Source organism: Papaver somniferum, chromosome 11 (assembly GCF_003573695.1).
Source record: "Papaver somniferum cultivar HN1 chromosome 11, ASM357369v1, whole genome shotgun sequence".
Taxonomy (NCBI): Eukaryota; Viridiplantae; Streptophyta; class Magnoliopsida; order Ranunculales; family Papaveraceae; genus Papaver; species Papaver somniferum.
In genome coordinates, this window is record NC_039368.1 from 115,018,636 (window position 1) to 115,041,585 (window position 22,950).

Consider the following 22,950-nt stretch of genomic DNA (forward strand, 5'->3'; position numbering starts at 1 on the left):
TATTGCAGAATGAGTCTGGAAGCGGAACAGTTAGAAATCAGCTTGGGTTTCAGAATGACTTCTGGAAACAAAGAAGTTGCACTTTTTGAAGTTGCACTTTTTGTGTAACTATAACATTTTGCTTCAGACTTATACTTCTAGAGTTTTTGCTTCTTGTATCCAAATAGGCTTAGACATTTTGTAGGGCCATGTAGCAACTAGCAATATTCATACTTGCAGTTAAGGTGGCCATTACCAAACAACCTGGAGTTTGGGTGCATTAAAAGAGTGTCTGTTTTCCCACCAGGCATAGTTTAACGAAGAACAAATAGCTGGAAAGATAGATATAATAGCACTATTATAAAGGCAATTAAAACTTGGTCTTACATAAAGAATTCTACAAAATTCAATAGTTGAAATTACAGCACTAAGATGCGGCTCATCAGAAGAAACACCAAAAAAATGGATCTACGAATATTGGGTTTTACAAAATTGGCATGGCAATATCATACAACATGGCCATCAACATAAAGCGTGTACTCATTGAGGAGAGGAGTAAAGGAATCTAATCAGTGAGGAAACCCACATACTCTGAAATGAATTGTTGTTTTGTTGTGAACAGATGTTTTAGTTTTGTTTTTCCCGATTCTCTTCTACAATTCTTTCAAGCTCTTTTTGACTGGATGCAATCAAACTTTTAACAGTGTCGAATGTCGTAAGCCTTATACTGCAACACAACAAAGCACCATACCATTAAACATATGTAGTAGAGTGTTGTTGATAGGAAATAAAATATGGATCCCACTACTTGAGTATGAGAGTACTCATACTTCAAAGCTCATTATGTGCCAAATGTGCTTACTGCAAAACCTAAAAAGTGGATAAACAGACCCTTGAAGCTGACACAGAAAGGTCAGAAATAAACCTGCTATTCGGAAGATTTTTTAACGCATTTGGTAGGAAACCCCTGTACAAGCCGATAACACCATCGCGTTCAATGATACCTGTTAGCAATAACATTGTAGCAAATTGTAAGACTTTAGGGCTATGTAGATGGTGTACTATTGAGAACCTTAGCTCATGGTCTACACACAGAAACCTGTACTTTGGATCGAACAATTGTCTTAATTTATATGCATTCTGAATGATATACAGTAATCTTGAAAGTCGTTGGCTATTAACACTGTCACCGGATTTGGGAAATCATTGAAATTTTATTCAAGGTGAATGATTTTACCTGGAATAGCATCCAGAACCGTTTTGTATGGTGACCCTCTCATTTGCATTTGTCTTCTCACCGTATCCAAGGGATAACACATAAGTGTGGCAAGAGTTGCAGACACCAAAGCTGTTGCAAGAGATGTTTCAGTCCTCTTTTGGTACTTTTCTGGCAGAGATTTCTTCACCCTAATATGCACATGTAACAAATAGTTCCCTTTTCAGATCCTGAGATTACCATTATGTCAGCACTCCAGTTTGAATATAAAAAAGGAAAAGATCGCAGGAAGAGTTGGCTCACAGGTCAAAAATGCAGAAGTTCACTGCAATGTAAGGCGCTATCCCAATAAGAGAAGGTCCAAGGCCATTATAGAATGATGCAACTCCTTCATCTCTTAACATGCTTAATGCAACCTGCAACCAGTTCATACGAAGAATTACTTATCTATCCATCATTCTTCCATCGAAGAATTATCCAACATGGTAATATCTACCTGGGACATAGTTCTACAACCGGGCTCAACTGCTAACCTTAACCGTAGGACATCCAAAGGATACGTTACCTGCAAATTTAGATCTATGAAATTAGAACCACATTCGGGAGAGAAAAAAAGAGCTAACGGATCGGTAAAAGAAAAGAGCTGACAGATTGACAAAACCCTAATACGTGATAGAAACAACCATTCTTACACGAAGGAATCATAAAGTCAACCTAAATATATAGAGTTAATAATAATGGCTGAGAGCCTGATATAACTAGTTAGCTAGCCTTCCAAAGAATTAAAAGAAAACAAGTAACTTTTGGCACATACAAGGGTAGAAGTCATGCCAGCACAAGCCCCAGCGGCAAGTCTTCCAAGAATTGAAAGCTCAGCACCATCTCCTTTGAACAGTTTCTATAAGCCCGGAAGAGAAAATATACATCACATCACATGTCTTGATATCAACATTAGCTATCAAAAATATCTCCGCACAAAATTGGCAATATGACATTACCTTGTAAGCTTCATAAGCAAAGAGCTGAGCTGCACTATATGGTATGACTCGTATGACCTGAAACAAACTAATAAATGAAATTCTGAAACAGCTAAGAAGTCTTTTTAGGGAAGCTGGTAAGTCAAGTACCTGAGGAAGGTTTCCCTTCCAATACCCTTTTAATCCTTCTTCTTTGCCTATAACCGAAATTGCCTGCAAAGCAGTCATACTAGAACATTTTAAACGTCATTTTGAACAAGCTATATTCCAGCCAATGCAAGTAAGATGCTAATGCGCCTTGGACCCAAGTAGTTCAGTTCTCCAATACATAAAAATAAAAATCTAAGAATCTAAGGCAAAAAACTGTAAACTACATTGGCATGAAATGCAAGATATTAATCTGGCATATCAGTCAAATCATAACTCACCTCCAAGAATCCTATCGCTTTTTTTGCACTTCCTTCTCCAATCCTCAGTCCATGTGTCTAAACAAAAAACACGAAATTAGGAGAGAACTCTGGAAAAAATTTCAACCAATATAACAACATAATTTCTATATAGTCGAGTGACAGAGAAAACACAAACAAAAGAATAATATCTGACTCTGCAGTCTTAATTCTCATACTAAAGCAATTCATACAAGAAATTGTTGTGTAATGACACTTTGTTTTCTAAAAGTTCCCTTGATGGACTCAACACTGGTACTCAGGATACACGCGGACACTGCAACAATTGTACTTACCGTTTAAACTTAAGCCAATTTGCAATTTAGTTCCATATAACATGGCTGCATTTTTCTTCAACATAAACCTGGATGTAGCCTTTTCATTTTCTTAAGAAGAATATACAACATTAACCTGACGCATGTCCAAGTGTCCAATGTTTTTGGCCGTAGTGTCATAATACCCGTATGCATATCGTTTTTACACAGGAAAATGTTTTTGGCCGTAGTGTCAACATTAACCTCCACAGGAAACATTTTAATTTCATAACCAAATCCATTTCTAAGACAATTGAAAACCAAAACGAAATGCAGATTAACACTTGTATCAAGAATTAGAGAATTCTCTTCATACATGAATATGAATAGTCAAGAAAACCCTAAAACCCCATAAACAAACAAAACATAAATTCATGGTTGAATTCACAGAAAATAAACGTGAAAAGTTACCTGCATAAGCAATTTAACTCTATCAAGAGGAGCGGTGAATGTTTTAGCGGCAGCACCAGCAACGGCACCGGCTGCAAAGAGTGCAGCATCTTTAGGTACCAAAGCTAATAAAGCTAAAGGGTGTTTCAAGAATTGGTCTGTTGATGGAAAGAAATCTTTCTCCTGGTTGTTTTCTATCATTGATACTGAAGCAAATCCAACACCAACACCTCTCAAATTTCCTCCTCTCCATTGTTGTTGTTGTTGTGAGGATTCGTTCTCTAAACCTGGAATTCTTCTCCACACTAGAATTCCTTGTTCATTTGTTTTTGTCATTTTTTTGGGTTTTTCGGTTGGAGAAGAAATAGGGGATAAGGTAAAATATGAACAAATGTGATTTTGGAGAGAGAAAGACTTCTTTCTTATTTCCCTCTCTCCCTCCTAATTCGGTAATGGAATCCACCGTAAGTTGATGGGAATATTTCTTTTTGGCTACCTAACACTCGAAACCAAATAACCTTCTTGGCTTCTTCTAGCCAGGGGGTGATAAAAGCACCCAAATCATCAGATTTTATCCAACCCAATCCGTATATAGGCAAATGGACGCCCAGTCCGTTTCATGGCGGACTGGATGCGGTAGATTTATAGAGCCCATATTTTTCTTGAATTGGATGCGAGTGGAACATTGTCGTTTGTTGGACACTCAACCCTGAAAATAATGTTGTTACCATATATACATATATGAAGGTTATTATAAAAAATTGAGACAAAATATAGTTTGTTATCAAGGTGCATTGAAGTTCCTTGAATATATTCCGAAAGTATCAATTTTGTATTGATCAAAGGCCTTCGTATCAATAAATATTTTGATTTTGGTTATTGAAAGATGTTATGTTACTCTTCTTAAGTTGCAATTGCTTTAGATTTTAAAATTTTAAACTTTCAAATCTAAGTTATATTCCTCTTGTTAAACATTTACCTGTTTTTGTTTAAAATTTTAAAATTCTCAAAATCACCCGCATCCAGTCTGCTCATTTGCTCACACGCAGGTGTCAAATCCTTAGGGTGATAGACTGGACGTGGGTGAAAATCTCAAATCTGCCATTTAGATGGATTGGACACGGTTGATACCAAATCCTCATTCACTCATTCGTTGTTCACCCCTACTTCTAGCCTAATATTTCACAAGTTCGACTTAGGGTTATGCAAGAGGCCAAATGATAGACGCATTTTTGTGTCTATTTTGTTCTCAATGTTTTGTACTGTTAGTGCTCGATTATGTATTAATTATGGTATTTTATGTCCTTGTAGGTATTTTTGGCCAATAAACACTTATGTGGAAAAAGTTGCTCGAAAACTGGTTTTTGCACCCCGGAGGACACGTGTTATTCGAACTCTCAGTGTTGGTTAAGGGGCAGCTCAGTTACTAAGGGGGGACCCTATGTACTATGCACACCCCATGGTTATTCGCACCCCATTTCTGTTAGGGGGAGAACCATCTTCTTCTCCACGGAATGAACAGAATTTGGCGGGAAAGTTTTGGCTTCAACAGCGTATTTTTGGTTATAATTTTATGAGACTTTTTTTTGGAGATTTGTGGCACGGATTGGTTGGTGATGAGCTGTAACAGTAAAACAGGGGCAATAATTGCCTTTGATTCGTAAAAGGACGGATATATTCTTGGTTTCAAGAAAACAGTTGTGAAGATATTTTCAAGGTTTTGTTCATGAAGATACGTGCTGATTTGGAGAGTTTTGCATGGGAATGAGTTGGCATTACCCTGTTTGACTAAAACAGGAAGGGTGACATATTCAGATTCGGATAAAAAGGAAAATCTCCATTTATTGTCGACAAAACAAGAATGGGAAGTACGTATATGTTGTGTTTATTATGGGAGATACTTGACTAAAACAAGAAGATTTTATTCTCTGGATTATATTATATTGATTAAAAGAGATTTCTTTGCCAACTCAGAATCGCGTGAGAATAAAGAAAATATTCTCGAGTTTAATGTCATTACTGAGGAGATTATGAGCATTTATTCAAAATATTTCTTGACTGTTGGGTATATAAATGATTCATGGGAGCCAGAGAGGGGACATCGAGAGTCTGGGGAAGAAAATAGAGAGACAGCGTTGCAGATTCATTGTATTATTAGTTTTCTTTAATTTGTAAACACCCTTTGAGCAATAATAATAATTTTTGAGCGTGTTTCCAACATGATGAGCGGCTAATTCTCCCACAACCAAGGAAATGAGGAAGCTATTTACGCATGAATAATTGGTAACTATTTTATTTTCTCTAATATTTAATTATAATTCACTCAATCACTGCTTTTGCAGAGTTTTAAATTGTTTGCGTAATTTTCCTAATCAGTTGTGATTCAATTAGATAGGTTATGCTTTGTTTAGATAATCTATGCTTAAGGGATACAATTGATGTTTGAGAATTTGCTTGATTATTAGTGAGTTAAGATATAAAGGACTTAAAAGATAATTAGAGTTTTGGATTATTTACCATCATTAATTCATGTGTAATAGTGGAATCAGTGTCTTGGTTATTTTCTCATACCTCTCGCCCACTTTGTTAATATTTTTGTATATAATTTTATTAAATCTTTAAATTTAATCTTCACAAGTTCGAGAGTTTGAACCTCATTACTACAACAACAATCAAAAAACAATATCATTTTTGGCGCCGCCGACGCGGATTTGTGCTTAGGTAGATTTTTTAGGTTTTTTTATTTCATTTGTTCTTTTTTACGTTTCTTTGGGTGTGTCTTTGTATTACAGGTTTGAAGTTGGATACTAAAGACTTGGAATCAAATCTTAAAGCCAAAAGAGAAGGAAAAACAAAAAGCAAAAAAAAAAAAGAGCGAAAGAAAAATTAAAAAAAAAGAGAGATTTTTTTTTTAGAGACCTTCCATTTTTTTGTAATTATTTTTTTTTATTTCTTTTCTTTTGCACTTTATTTGGACTTTGGAGTTGGACAATTATTTTTTTTTAAACCCTAAGGAAGGGTACATTAAATATAAAACTGTTTGCATGGAAGGACGACGATTACAATATCGTCTCGGCCCCTCGGGTTCGCACATGACATAGGAGTCGTGGCCCGAGTCGACTTCAGCGGTTCTGCGCCCGTCTGGTACGGGAGGTAAGCTTTCGAAACACCCGTGAATCCCCTGTTAGCGGGTTTATTGTATGCTTTAAGGTGAATATATGCTGAGGATTTGAATACGGTTGTTTTAATTTCCTAGTAAAGGGCAAGGCCCGGCCAAATTAAGATAAGGACTCGGATTTCATCACCGTTTCCTTCTTGCCCGCCTTAGGAAAACGAAACCAAACGCGAACCTAAGCTTAAAATTTTGACTAGAACGAGACCTATAGGATAACAAACTTAATAGGAAAGTCGTTCGAAAAATATTGGTTACTTTTTTGAGCATACTTTGAAGTTCATGATGGTTTCTGCGAGTTGAATGCGTGACTGCGCCGCCTTATAATACCGGTGAGACCTTAGGTATCAAAGCTCCTCGCAGCTTCCCTCGTCTCAATTCAACTTACTTAAACTCGGATTGATTCCAGAGAGGTTTGCTCAGATTGTAACGAATTCCTTTTCGAAAGATTAGAAGCTGGTCTAGAAACAATCTAAGTGGAGCCGTCATGCTTGTTGTTTGCTAGATTTTATAGGTTTGATTTGGTCGAGTCAACCTTGTTTGTGATTGTGTAGAATTCCCTTGCGGTTAGGATGTCGAACTGGTATTATAATAGCACAATACAATGAGTATCCGACTGAGCATCTTGGACATTATCCTTTTTATGACCATAGTGTGAATAGTGATTGGGAACGCGAAACTTTTGAAGGTTATGGTCCATACCATTGTGAACCCAATTACTATCCATATACCCACAGGTCATACGAGCAAAACAATCCTTCTATTTCTCTAGAAGAGTCTCTCAAGAGTTTCAATGAGTCAACACGGAAGTTATTTATGAAAGAGACTTATAATATTATTCTCCCAGAAGAGTCCGTAGAGCGGTCAACTAAGATATCTCTAGAAGAGACCCTCAAGCAATTTACTGAGAGTACAAATAGGATTGTGGAAAAACTTGCTCAGGATAGTCTTAATTTCCAGTGTAGTTTTCCCAATACCACCCTCGAAAATAAAGATAGTTTTTATTCACATAATCAAGATGATGAGGTTAGAATTGGTAATACTACTTGTTTTGATGAGGTTCGACCTTTTTCATGTTATTATAATGAAGAATGTGATGAGGATAGTATTGATGAAGAATCTGAAATATATAGGCATAGTGATGAGGAATCTGTTACTCCCAATGAGCTCTTTAATGATAATATTATTTCTAGTTCAAATCCAAATAATTTTAATAATTATTCACCTATTCAAAAGGACGAGGATTTGACTAGAGATACCCCCGTTTTGGAAGATGTAGTATTTCCTGTTTACAAAGACGATAATGATTTAGAGGAAAGAGTTTACCCTGAGAATACTGTTTTAGAATCTAGCGATTTAGAAACACTAGTCTTAGAAGATGATAAACTCGTAGAGATGAGTGAGGATGAACCAGACTTAGAAGAAGCAATTGACCATTTTCAGGAATCTGATGACCTAGAAATTAGGGAAGTTGTGACTAGTCTTTCTAGAGACACAGAAAACTCTAAGTTTTGGGGTGATTATCATTCTCCGTGTGCTTTAACTCTTAGAAAGTACCCTCTTGTAGGACTTGACATTTGTGCCTCAACCATCTTACAAGATTATCTTCATACACGTTTTCCCGAACCTAATGATGTCCAGAAAGAAGCTCAGTTGTTAGAAACCCATCCTCTGGTTGATGTGGTTAACCCAGGCTATGATACCAAGATTGACTTTGTTTTCCCACAAAAAACTTTTCTTCCAATTGTGGGAACTTTTGATTTTCAAATGTGTCGAATATTTAGTTGTGAGACTAAACCTAAATGCTTTAGGAAATTAGAATCAACACATTTTCTTAATAATGACAACTACCCTCACCGTGGTCAATTTTGTAAGTCAAACCTGATTGACTTAGAGGATCCTCAATTATTTAGGTTATTATTATGTGCTTCTAAATTTTTATTTGAGTTTTTACAGACTCTAGGACCTAATAATTCGGATCTCACTTTTGAGGAGTTGCAGCCTAAAGAAATATATTTAGACCCTTTTATAGAACCTGAACCTGAACCACAATTAGATGTAGTTGTCTTAATCAGGAAACTAGGTAAGGGCATGCTAGTCTTGTTCATTTTCTTGGTTTACTGCAGTTTCCTTTGGTCAGCTCTATTTGGTTTTGAAGACCCACAGTTATTCAGGCTACTGTTATACGGTTCGAGTTGACTAATCCTTTCCTAAGTCTGGATGAAGACTTTAAACTTAGCACTTCTTGGGAGGTAACCCATGCTCATGCAACATGATAATATCTTTCCTTAACTCTTTTTCTTAAAGTGGTAACAACTTCTCCTTGTTCATGCTTTTAATTTTATCTTTAGAACATCGAGGACAATGTTAGATTTAAGTTTGGGGGTGGGGAAGAACTTTTTAGTTGCACTTTTGAAACTTCTAGCGTCAAATGGTATCCGGTTAGCTAAGTTTACATACCGTTTCTCACCGAAAAGATAGAAATTGGAATGCTAGGGATAACAACTTATTGAGATATTAGAGAAAAAGACATTGAGATCTTTGAAATTCAGGAGAGAACTTGTTCCTTTTAGAGGGTAACCGTGATGGACCTAACCATCCATGATGGAAAGGCAAGTAGGTCAGGAAATGCCAGAAAGACAAAGCAACCTCACAATGTAATCATAGTTACTGGATTACGACTCTCTCTCAGTAGAAACTTATCATCATCAACAAGCGGAGCGACATCAAAATCTATGAAGAAAGTTGAAGACGTTTTAGGTTTAGAAGCAACAATAGAAAAGAATAATTCAAAAATCAAAGTTGAAGTTATAAGAGCAAATGATATAAGTTGTTAGAATCCATGATACCAAGACATCACAAATTGCGAAGATCCAAGTTCTAAAGTCCTTCTCCCATGGCCATGTAAATTTTTGTCTTGTAATTTTTCGTTTTCAAAAAAATAAAAATAAATAAATAAATAAATAAATCCAAGTTGTAAAGTCATCACGTTCTTTTTGTTCAATAAGGCCTTAGGGAAGTAGAAATTTATAAGTCAAGCAAGAAATCGAAGAGAAGAGTTAATTGTCAAGGTTCTATGAGGTTCGAGAGTTTATCATCAACATTTGAAGACCGAAGAAGACGTTGTTTCTACTGAGCACTATGACAGAGTCGAAGAAAGATGCATTTTGGTTGCTTTGTTAGTCCGCTTTCAATCTGGCACAAGATCTTTCTAGCACTGGTTTAACTCATCACACGTAATTAGTCCAGCTGTGTAGCAGATGTCCCTCTCATCTTTATCTCTCTCCTAATCTTATCCAGTTGTAAAGCAGCGGACGCATTTTACAATGTTTATCTAGCTGTGTAGCGGATATCTCTTTATCTAGCAGTGTTGCGGATATGTCTCCCCTTTTCTTCAGTCAGCTTTAGAGCTGACACCTTTAATTTCCCTGGCATTCTAGTTACTTGGAGATAGGTTGAGAATATGTATGTCCTCTTAGCTCTTTGGATACTTGTGACCAATTAAAAGTCATGGTTTTTGTGGGTACACCTCTGATAAACCCACCCGAGATTAACTTGGTTTTATTTTTTAGTTTTGCTCGAGGACTAGCAAATAATAAGTTTGGGGGTATTTGATAGACGCATTTTTGTGTCTATTTTGTTCTCAATGTTCTCTACTGTTAGTTCTCGATTATGTATTAATTATGGTATTTTATGTCCTTGTAGGTATTTTTGGCCAATAAACACTTATGTGGAAAAAGTTGCTCGAAAACTGTTTTTTGCACCCTGGAGGACACGTGTTATTCGAACTCTCAGTAATGGTTAAGGGGCACCTCAGTTACTAAGGGGCACCCTATGTACTATACACACCCCATGGATATTCGCACCCCATTTCTGTTAGGGGGGAACCATCTTCTTCTCCACGGAATGAACAGAATTTGGCGGGAAAGTTTTGGCTTCAACAACGTATTTTTGGTTATAATTTTATGAGACTTTTTTTTGGAGATTTGTGGCACGGATTGGTTGGTGATGAGCTGTAACAGTAAAACAGGGGCAATAATTTCCTTTGATTCGTAAAAGGAAGGATACATTCTTGGTTTGAAGAAAACAGTTGTGAAGATATTTTCAAGGTTTTGTTCATGAAGATACGTGCTGATTTGGAGAGTTTTTCATGGGAATGAGTTGGCATTACCCTGTTTGACTAAAACAGGAAGGGTAACATATTCAGATTCAGATAAAAAGGAAAATCTCCATTTATTGTCGACAAAACAAGAATGGGAAGTACGTATATGTTGTGTTTATTATGGGAGATACTTGACTAAAACAAGAAGATTTTATTCTCTGGATTATATTATATTGATTAAAAGAGATTTCTTTGCCAACTCAGAATTGCGTGAGAATAAAGAAAATATTCTCGAGTTTAATGTCATTACCGAGGAGATTATGAGCATTTATTCAAAACATTTCTTGACTGTTGGGTATATAAATGATTCATGGGAGCCAGAGAGGGGACATCGAGAGTCTGGGGAAGAAAATAGAGAGACATCATTGCAGATTCATTGTATTATTAGTTTTCTTTAATTTGTAAACACCCTTTGAGCAATAATAATGATTTTTGAGCGTGTTTCCAACATGATGAGCGGATAATTCTCCCACAACCAAGGCAATGAGGAAGCTATTTACGCATGAATAATTGGTAACTATTTTATTTTCTCTAATATTTAATTATAATTCACTCAATCATTGCTTTTGCAGAGTTTTAAATTGTTTGCGTAATTTTCCTAATCAGTTGTGATTCAATTAGATAGGTTATGCTTTGTTTAGATAATCTATGCTTAAGGGATACAATTGATGTTTGAGAATTTGCTTGATTATTAGTGAGTTAAGATATAAATGACTTAAAAGATAATTAGAGTTTTGGATTATTTACCATCATTAATTCATGTGTAATAGTGGAATCAGTATCTTGGTTATTTTCTCATACCTCTCGCTCACTTTGTTAATATTTTTGTATATAATTTTATTAAATATTTAAATTTAATCTTCACAGGTCCGAGAGTTTGAACCTCATTACTACAACAACAATCAAAAAACAATATCACCAAACCATGTTGTCTGATCCATATACTTGTTCTTTGTTCTATCGGGAAAGCTAGGCCCCATCTTAGAGTACCCATGAAATTTATTGGGCATGGAATGACCGGATAATATTTATATTTTAATGGGTATTTCCCTCCTATGATAATGAAATTGTTATGAAGGAAGTGACCAAGTAATGAAGGATTGTTTACTTGGTCTCAACTATATGAAGTTGCGGTAGTAAATTTGTGTCTTAATTCTGAGAGTATTCAAAACTGGTCAAGGTCCCTAATACGAAAAGCAGATTACAATGGAAGAAACAAAGTGAAAAAGAGGGGGTCTAACAACCACACCCAATCTTTCGCTTAGAAATCTGTATGGACAAACTCCAATATACTTTCTAGAGAATCAACTAGACAGTCGGACTCAATCTAGATAAAAGTACATCAAAGAGTTTTGTATCTCAATCTCTCGATTTGATTTATACTCAAGTAAATAGAAATCTGCGAGTCTTTATCAAAGGGAGATAACTTGGATGATATCAAAGACCAATATGCAAGTGTCAATCAATTTTAAATTAACAACCAAAAGGTCAGATATTTTAATTGATTGAACAACGCACAACCTGTGACATTTCAATTATATAACAAAATATAATGCGGAAAAGAAATAACAAAGACACCAGAATTTTGTTAACGAGGAAATTGCAAATGCATAAAAACCCCGGGACCTAGTCCAGATTGAACACACACTGTGTTAAGCCTCTACAGACACTAGCCTACTCCAAACTAACTTCGGTCTGGACTGTAGTTGAACCCCAACCAATCTCACACTGATCCAAGGTACAATTATGCTCCTACGTCTCTGATCCCAGCAGGATACTACGCACTTGATTCCCTTCGATGATCTCACCCAAAACTAAGAGTTGCTACGACCCAAAGTCGAAAACTTTAATAAACAAATCTGTATCACACAGAAAAGTCTACGATAATAGGTAAATCCGTCTCCCACGAAAATACCTACGAGTTTTTTTCCGACTTTTTATAAATCAAGGTGAACATGAACCAATTGATAATCCAGACTTATATTCCCGAAGAACAACCTAGTATTATCAATCACCTCACAATAGTCTTAATCGACGCAGCGAAAAAAGATATTGTGGAATCACAAACGATGAGACGAAGATGTTTGTGATTACTTTTTAGCTTGCCTATCGGAGATAGAAATCTCAAGCCAATTATTACAATTTTACTCGTATAATAGAAACAACAAGATCAGATCACACAACTACAAGAAAAGTAGTATCGGCCTGGCTTCACAATCCCAATGAAGTCTTTAAGTCGTTAACCTGGTTTAGAAGAAGAAACCAAAGGTTAAAGGATAATCGACTCTATCTTAGCACAACTAGTATCACAAAGAATGTGGGGATTAGTTTTCCTAATTGCTAGAGTTCTCTCTTATATAATCTTTCAAATCAGGGTTTGCAATCAATGTTAGCTTAGTAAAAAAGCATTCAATATTCACCGTTAGATGAAAACCTGATTAGATTCAAGCTAATATTTATCAACCGTTAGATCGAAAACATATCTTGTTATACACAAATGAAATGCACGTTCCTGGTCTTGTGTAACCGTACCCAAACTTGTACATTAGTTGGTTCAACAATAGTTAACCAAATGGTTAGCCATATGATCACTTTCATATCAACCATATTCTTCTTCACCATAACTAGTTCACATGACTCAAATGAACTAGTTATAGAGTTGTTCAATTGCAAGGAAATCTCTTGTAATACACAAGACATAATTGAATCCAAATCGATTTAATTCACTTGAATCAGTTCATGAACTCTATAGCCACGGTTTGCAATTGCATTCCTTACTTTATAAAGATATGTTCACTAAATATCGTTTTTAGACATAACCTACTCAAGTTCGCGGACCGGGTTCGCGGACTTAAGTTCCCAGATGGAGTTTACAAACTCCAGCAGAAATTCTCGGGTTTGAGAACTTCGCCAGTTCGCGTACTTAGCTCATGCACTACTCCGGTTCACTTGATCAACAAAGTTCGCAAACTTCCGTTCAAGCAATAAGGACTTATACATATATGTGTTTCCACAACAATGCTTATATCCTCCAAATGGTTATATAGTCTAAACTCTCATTTCAATCATTAAAACATTCTCAGAGGACTTTATATAGTTGTTATTCACAAACCATTTTTCGTCAGAGGAATTTTCAAAGTGATTGAAACACAACATGACTTTCGTTACTAGGTAAAGATGAACTTGGATAAAGCGAAAGCTTTACCAACACATATTTCGAGAAATAGATAGGCGAGGTAAACTCGGCTCGAAATACCAAATGTGTATAATCTAAGTCTATATAGCAAAACGACTTTTGTCTCAAGATAGGAGATAACTAGACTTTTGAGTGATAGATAAGTTCAAGTCTCCACATACCTTTTAGTCGATGAAGATCCACCAGTTCCTTGAGTATTCCTTCGTCTTGTATGATGATTGCCACTGAGTTCTTGAACTCAACTACACTTTCTATCTTAGCCCGAGACCTTAGCTATAGTAGACTAGAAATCAAGACTTATAGTTTTGATCACTAACATTGACAAACATGCTTGAGATAGCAACGCATGCGAGTTCAACCGAGCAATGCTCTAACACAAAGTCTACTTATAGTCCTGAATAAACCCTAGAAAACCCTTTGTTAATCAAAATTTCACATACCTGTGAAGTTTATCCTAACAACTTTACTCCTAAAGATACTCGTGGTAATTTTTTATCACTTATCTGAGTTGTCAAATCTTAATATACTTGAAAACTAAGAAAACTAATAGAATTAAAAAATTATAATGTTTTAAAATAAAGCGACTAAGCAATTAACCTGGACTGGGTAATAAGATACACGTCACGTATCTTAAGGAACCCTTAAATATACGTCCCGTATCAGGCTCCCCTGCTATAACTGAACTCCCTCGAGCTTACCTTGATCAACAAAACTCATATTATTGCTGTCCTATAACATTTAATACTTCTAGAAATGTTATATCTACCTTTAAATTATTAGGTGTACAAAATCTAGTTGCGAAATAACACATGTAAGAACCTGCTAGTTAAAGACAATTGGTGTATTCAGTTATAGAGTTTGATACTTAGTCAAAACTCTAGGATTTCCTAAGATAGCTATGAGGTTTTGGAACCAAGACCATTTTGGTAATATCACTACTCAGATTAATAAAATTCAGTCTCAACTTCATCTGTTTTGTCTAATCCTACTCATGATAGTGCTTGTAGAACTGATCAGTTAAAAAGTCATATAACATACTAATATGACGTGGAAGAAGATTTTTGGAGGCAAAGAGGTAATGATAAAACTCTTAAGCATGGAATAAGAAATACTACATATTCTCACCACAAGTCTAACTTTAGGAAAAGAAGGACCCAAATTGATACTTTGTAGAATTAAATAAGTTCACTAATAGAGAAAACTTTGCTGCTTCCCTCAAGTCCCACTATCTTAAAATGAGTAGAACCAGTAATCCACCTAGTACTGCACATCAATATCTTAACCATATTGAACCTTGCACTTCATAAAAGGATAACATGATGCTTACTAAAATGCCTTTACCTAAAGAAATTAAGATCGTGGTTTTTTGATGGTATCCCTGGACTATACCTGGTCCTGATGGATTACCTATTTGGTTTTAACATGAAATATAGGAAATTATAGGTAGTGATACAGTAAAAACAGTTTAAAGTTTCTTTCACTTTAAATAGTTATTTAAACAAGTGAATCATAATTTAACCAATCTCGTTCCCAAAATATTGCTAATGAAAATAAAAACTAAATTTAAAATAGTCTTTTATTTTTCAAATATGGTTGGAAATTTACTGTTATAGACAATATACAAGTGTATAACTTGTTACATTTAATGTAGGTAAAATCGTTTCTTTCCAATAATAAAAAAATATACCCATGATAAAATCCAAGTTCTTTCTTTCCTCAGGTGTTCATCAGATATTTCATCGTCTCTGGAAGATACAGAAGTCATTTTTGGTGTCCGAAAAATAACTTCAATATGTTAATTGATCAGTAACTTTTTTTACTTTTAATGTCTTTTATAGTGTATCTTATTGATGAACTTCTACCCCAGTCACGCCAAAAAAGAAAAAAATAAAGAAAAGAAAAGAACACTGAAATCAAAGTTTAACGAAGGGTTGAAACATTTATTTTCTACTTATGGGCCACAAATTTCGGATTTTGTCGCGCCACCACAATATCAGCACCGGGCCTGTTGATCGTGGCAGTGCTGCAAACGAATCCTTGTTCAAAGCTTCAAGGTCATCACTTTGCAATCGGTCACGTAAACCCTGACCAGAAACATGGCAACTAGGTGGTCATCAAAAACTGAAAATAGGTAAGAAGGAAGGACATAAGAGTAGACAAAAATAGAAATACACTCCACCCGTCGCAGTTTATCATGACTCATGTACCGCTCTAAGCAGTTTCTGAGGCGCAATGGACACAATCAGTGAGGGAAGATCAATCTACCTGCTTGAATAGATTATTGTTCCACTTCATCTAAAGAGCAGAAGAATAAAAGAATAAACCAGAAGTGTTAAAAACACCAGCCTTTAGAAACCACCGGGTAGTATAACAACAAAATGACGATTAGATTTGTATATGGAATGCCTTTTCCATATGCTAGTAGGGGATAATTATTCCCAAAAGAGAAATGGGTTGAAGAAAATATATCATTGTTACAGGGCCTACGACTCATGGATGTGCGGTCCAACTAGATTCCTAGGGTTGTATATAAATAAAACTATGTAATGCTTCTACCCTAATATCCTAATAAGATTATTCCTCTTATTCCTCTTATCTTTCCTTGTTTCATCTGTAATTCTCCTTAAACACGTTATCAAGCACGAAACTCAACCGCACGAGATTTTTTTTTTTTATCTTTTTCATCAATCAGTGGATAGAATAATACCTCCAGAAGATCCATTGTAGCCGATACTTATGTTCTTATTTTATTTCTCTCACTGTACGCATAAGCAAGAAGCTCTACAATCGTTTATTTGTTTCTGTTTTCAACCCTACACTGAAAAGGTATACCTAAACCTAATTTTGTTTTTATTTATTATTTTATGTTTGATGTGATCCACAAAAAGTTGTCTGCTATGCCTTTTGAAAAGTAAAACTATTTATATTTTCGATATGTAATCCACATATGCATGTATGCTTCTGATGGTTGTTCTCATAAGGATATAAAAGTTGTTTTTTTTTGTTAATCTATGATTGATTGTACATACTATAAATACTATATTCTATGATGTAATCATAAGTTTTTGTCTGTTTCTTATTCCAATTTTTCTTAAGATGCCTCGTCAATTCTCCGCCATGTTCTTGTTTGTGAATTACGTTTTCATTTTATTTGTGATTTTTTATTTTTATTTTACTTTATTATATACCTACATGGTCTAGAAAGTGTGTATAGTTAGGTTGTCTTTTTTCTCTGTGATTATGTTCCTTAAACATCTGTACCATTTCGATATATTGCATCTTTGATCATTTAGTATTGTCTATTTCATGTGTCTATACTATTTGACCTTGCATGATTTGATCAATGGAATTTACCTATTTTGTATGTTTATAAATATTTTTTGTATGTTTATAAATATATATTTTATTATACTCTCTGTTTATGTCGGTTTATAAATATATTTTATTATATTCTCTATTCATGTCAGTTTCTGATCCACGTCTGTCTGAAAACATGTCTATGTGTTGTATTATTATTTAAAATACTTTTCTAAATTAGAAAAAAAAAGTAATAATAATATAATTAATTTGTCTTTAATAATATATGTAACGTATGAATGTATATCTGTTTGCATCATTGTTTAAATATTTTTTTTAATGATATGCGTAACTTCTGACTGTGGATGGTCTAAAACATAATGTAGGTGTTTATGTTGAGTACTTGCTAGGCTTATTTATTTGTTTCTATAACATGCCTAGTTTTGTTTATTTTTGTCTTAAGATAAATTCATATCGTATAAACGGTCAATTTAAATTACGATTGTTGATCTCGATCATTAAGAATTTTGGTATTAATGTTATTTTATTCTCTTGAATATGGTATTGGCTATAGTTGAATGATGTATTTTTTTTCAATTGGTTGTACCAACCCCAATGTGTTTGTTTTGGGTTTAGAAGTACTTGGACCATTATACCGTACTTGATATTGTCTCCCCAAATTTGAATGTTTCGTGGAATGTAATCCACATGCTAGATTATTAAAGAGTCATTAGTTTCAAAAGAGTTGCAAATAAATTAAAATGTATTCCAATTTTTGTGGAAGAACTCACAAAAGATGATATGAGTCAGAAAATTTCCATTTCTCTACTTCATCCATGATACCAACGAACCAATATATATATATATATATATATATATATATATATATATTGAAGTATGATAACAAGAGAACTATCTTTAGAAATATATTCAACCTAAAGTACGTGGTTGACATGTGTAGTGAGATTCTCTTGGCCTGTTGAGATAAACAAATTTCTCAAATTAAGCTTAATGTAGAAAAATTGAAACTGGAAAGAATCCTGAAGTAATGGGGTTAGACGTACCGACTCATATAAAGCATGTGAAAAGGGATATACATATCATGAGACAAAAATGTATTTTTTCCCCAGCAGTAATGACACCAAAGTACAAGTATCAATTGAAAATGGGATAAAGCTAAGATGTAATTCAATCTCTCACCAAAGAGTTGGGAATGAATCTTGTTGCCAGTATTGGTACAAGCAATGTAATGCGGGTACCATAGTAGCAACCAATTTCCATAGGAAGGTCATAATTTAGACATCAACTTTAATCACAAGAAGAACTTTGCCTGGCCAATTGACTAATTTAATTGAACTAGATCCAATATCTGCGCTTATGGAATGAAAAGTACACCATTCCCAAGAAACATAAATTCTCTAAAGCACTTGACATATAACTGGATGAAACGTAATATATATTCATTCTAAAGTAACTGACAATATGAATTCAATAATCCAAATACTATAGTGATTTACATTTCACTAGATTGACTAATTAGTTTCTCTAAAATATATTTCCTTCCAAATATATTAGAGACTATAAACGATGCAATGAATTACATTCTCATCACTGTGAGGTTCTACATGATATCCGTTTGCATGGGTATCTTTGGAATTTAACAAGGTGTGATTATCTCTCGTTATATGTAGAGATTTTGTGATATCTTTGTTCTATCTCGAAAACAAATTTTGAGCGGTACTGCTCTCGATGATCCAATCATTGTAGTCACATTATAAGGAAATAGTTCAACAACTAGTTTAAATTCCTTAAGCTCGTGGGAAGGAAACCACTATCTGTTAGACATTGAGTCTTGAGATATTAAATAAGTGGTATGGTCTTATTAGTAACAAAAGTGAGATTCAACTCCGACGATAAAGTGTTGGGAATTGACTCATATCGGCGTTGGGAATAATCATAAAGCAACTTTGGCTGTGACATGATGATCGTTTTGAAAGGACTCATACATACATCACTTTATTTGAGTGAACAAAAACGGGAGAAAGATTGACAAAATAAGTGTTCTCTAAAGAACTATACGCCCCCCACCATTATGCTTTTAAATAATATAGCATATCACCCATTTCAAAAAGTCGTCAGTAAAACAAGATCGAGACCATCATAAGATGCAAATGTTAAACAATCCATATTACAAAGAAAACAAGGAGATATTTAGAAAAATATCCATACACAATGCGGACCATTAAAGTGACTTATGACTCTGGTGGATGTTTTGATATTTTGAACTAGTTATAGTTCCCAAGAAGTTTTGCATTTGGAAAAATACTAGCACATATTATAGATGTAAGGGCTCACCACCTCTTGTGAATTCTAGCTACTGCACAACAAAAGGACTTGATGTTTCATATTTAATAGGATCAATACAGAACATCCTATACCTCATGGTCTCGCGAAGTCTATCATCAAAGGTTACAGATGATGTCTAAGGCATGGTTATGCGTACAAACCTACCTTTAACTGCTTGGGGGATATGTACTATTAAACGCACTTTTACTTAAATTCGTTTTAGAACCCAATATTAGTCAACCTTTTCTGCGTACCAGGTGGTAACTGGATATAAGCCTGTCATTCGTATTCTTACGCATTTCTGGTTGCACTATATATGTGCCATTACGACTCCACATCGTACTATGATGGGTCTTCAAAACTTTTAAGTAGCTATCTTGGAAATGAGTTCCTAACAATTATCCGCATTTTAAGACTTTTGGCAGGAGATCTCTCACCGCTATAATTGCGGGTTATCACTTTAGTGAGACAGTCTTCCCGTCGTTTGGGGGAGATAAGGAAAGTATTTTTTAAGGGAACGACATGAATCGTCGTGGTGTATTCCCACTACGTCTCATATTGATTCTTATACTCCACAAATGTAAATGTGAAGTGACAAAGAATAATCGATTTTCAGAATGTACGTTGATGTCGCTAAAGTGATGAGATCAAACATACCAGTTGCAAACCTACCTGCAAGGTTACAAATCCTCAATAAGGGATATACACCATAGACTAAGGTGTTGCAACTACACTTGGTGGAAGTGTAGTTAAGGCCATAACTCCACAAAGGAAGATGGAGAGACTACCAGTTTCGATCAATGTTCACTTAGAAATGAAGTAGATGAGTAAGACACAACCTAATTTGTATCATTAATGAAATTATCTTATTTGATTGTCTTTGGCTATGTCCATGAATCAATACTGGAGGACGCTCCGAAGTTTAATGATTCAGAGAACAATGAAATCTTAAAGGATTGTGAGAACACACACGAGTCAATGGAAAGATCGTGCAAGCATATAATAATTATTTTTATATATAGTTTCTCAAGAAAATAGAGAACGACGAGATCGGACCATGCTTCTTATTGTTTAATGTCAACAAAGAGCATATTTGGCCTACATAATCCAGGTATAACTTGGTTCTTTGACAAGTATACAAGTATTTGGTATGGTAGTGCTAACCAACTAAGTATAAAGCCTATGAGACATACATGATTATTTGTCATAGAGCAAAGTGGGAAGAATGAAGTCTCAAAGTATCAAGACTCACCTTGTGGCGCGAGGTTTCTCACAAAGCCCTGGAATTGTCCTCTTGTAATGAACGTTATAGCGTTCCGCTACTTAGTTAGCATGGTAATTTCAAAATGACTTGAAATGCAGCATATGTATGTGGTTATTACGTATCTCTGAAAGAATCAAGAGATAGAAGATATTTACAAAAGGGCCTGATAACCTTTTGTTACCCAAATCAAGTGACTTTAGACCACAAAATGCCTTTACAATTAGACTGGACGTTCACTTACTGAATGACACAATCATGTGAATGTGGTATAAGCATCTATATGGCTATTTGATTTGGATGTGATAGACATGTAAGGTATTTTTCCTTGCGTATTCACAAGCAAGTTTCTGATTGGAATTGTAGCTACCTATGTCGATGGTATAGACATGATGAGTGCTCTTGATGAAATAAGAGATACTACTAGCTACTCTAAATCCAAATTTGAGATGAGAAATCTGGGGAAAGCTCGATCGAAAATTGACCTTGTGGTATATTATTCCACCGGTTTGCATAGGTCTAAAGTTGTCAGGAAATTTAACAAGGACATGCGTCCTGCTAGCACTCCCATGGTTAGTCGAGGTTCAAATGTAAGTAAATGACCAATTCGTCTAAAGGAAGATGACGAAGATGTGTCGAGAGATGAATTTCCCTTACCTAAGTACAATAGACGCATTATCGTACTTATCATAATATACTCGTCCAAACGTTACATCCTAAGTGAACTTGTTAGCTAGATATAGCTCAGCGCCAACGCGATGTCATTGGAATGGTATAATGAATGTAATCATATACTTAAAAGTAACCATTGACATAAGTTTGTTTTATCCCTCCAAAGACATAAAATAGGATTGCTAAAGGAACTGCAATCCAAAGGTTGTTGATTATGAAGGAACAATAATCTTTTCTCCAACGAAAGTAATCAGGAGGAGATATGGTAGACTATTTTCTAGGTCATTACTGCTATTTAGTCTCGAAAAGTACATGACTAAAGGAACTGTCTGGAACAACTTTGAAAGTAATAAGGGGGAGGATCCAAGGATATGATGTCGGCGTATTTTACTTCGAAATGGAAGCTGTGTTGTACTCTTTTTCCCTTCGATCGAGAATAGTTTTTTCCAAAGGGTTTTGTTACTCGACAAGGTTTTTAGCGAGACAACACTAAAAACATCAAGTATGTTGAACGTTGAAGACATAAAGATCGCGTTGATATTACTGAAAACATATGAATCAAAGAAATGAAACGCAATAGTCTGTTAAGCAACGTAACTTCCATAATCAACAACATGGTCTTATAAACATTCAAGTCATCAAAGTAAAGTGTGATAAACTCCTTTTGACTGCATCAGACTAATGAAAATTGTCTGACATTAGGGGGAGCATCTAATGGTTTGTTGAACTATTTTCCTTCACCGAGGTTGCTTTTTTCCACAAGATTTTGTTACTCGGCAAGGTTTTTAATGAGACAACAACAAACACCGGGAATGTAATTTCCCATCTAAGGCTATTGTCTCTCCCACGAGGATTTTCTGCCTTAAGAGTTGTGAAGCAACTAGTCAACTTCAACGGAGCAAAGTGATCATTTGCAACGGATCACCTTTACTTGCATCTGTCACGTTGTACTCTTTTCCCTTCGTCAAGGTTTTATGCCACTGGGTTTTCCTTGTCAAGGTTTTAATGGGGCAACATATTCGAGTCCAACTATGTTCTAAGTTTGCTTAATGTTGTACTCTTTTTCTTTAGTTCAGGTTTTGTCCCTCTGGGTTTTCCTGACGAAGTTTTAACGAGGCAATTAACTTAGACTCGTCGATCTTTAAAGATCGTATTACATGTAAAATACAAGACAAAATGTGAAGTACTACATGTGAAGAGTTGTACCAAGGTTTTGTCTCACTAGGTTTTTCTTTGTCAAAGTTTTAATGAGGCAATGAACTTTGGCACAAGTCATCAAGGAGAACGACATTTGAAGAACTATATGTGAAACACTATGTATAAAGTTTTGTTATTGAACCGCACAAGGGGGAGTGTTACAGGTCCTACGGCCCGTGGATGTGCGGTCCAACTAGATTCATAGGGTTGTATATAAAGGAAACTATGTAATGCTTCTACCATAATCTCCTAATAAGATTATTCCTCTAATCTTTCCTTATTTCATCTGTAATTCTCCTTAAATCATAGAATTGTGAACTGTTTA

General features: G+C 35.1%; 1 protein-coding gene across 1 annotated transcript; it reads right to left on the reverse strand.

Annotated features, from left to right (window-relative positions):
- Window positions 1–311: 311 nt before the first annotated feature.
- On the reverse strand, window positions 312–3,777 carry LOC113322824 (probable envelope ADP,ATP carrier protein, chloroplastic). The gene is made up of 10 exons (XM_026570981.1): window positions 3,344–3,777; window positions 2,601–2,657; window positions 2,323–2,385; window positions 2,194–2,250; window positions 2,010–2,093; window positions 1,692–1,760; window positions 1,499–1,611; window positions 1,217–1,386; window positions 905–983; window positions 312–706 (listed from the first exon to the last, which is right to left on the reverse strand). The coding sequence occupies exons 1-10, from the start codon at window positions 3,656–3,658 to the stop codon at window positions 607–609; spliced, it is 1,107 nt and encodes a 368-aa protein (XP_026426766.1). The 5' UTR covers window positions 3,659–3,777; the 3' UTR covers window positions 312–606.
- Window positions 3,778–22,950: the final 19,173 nt, after the last annotated feature.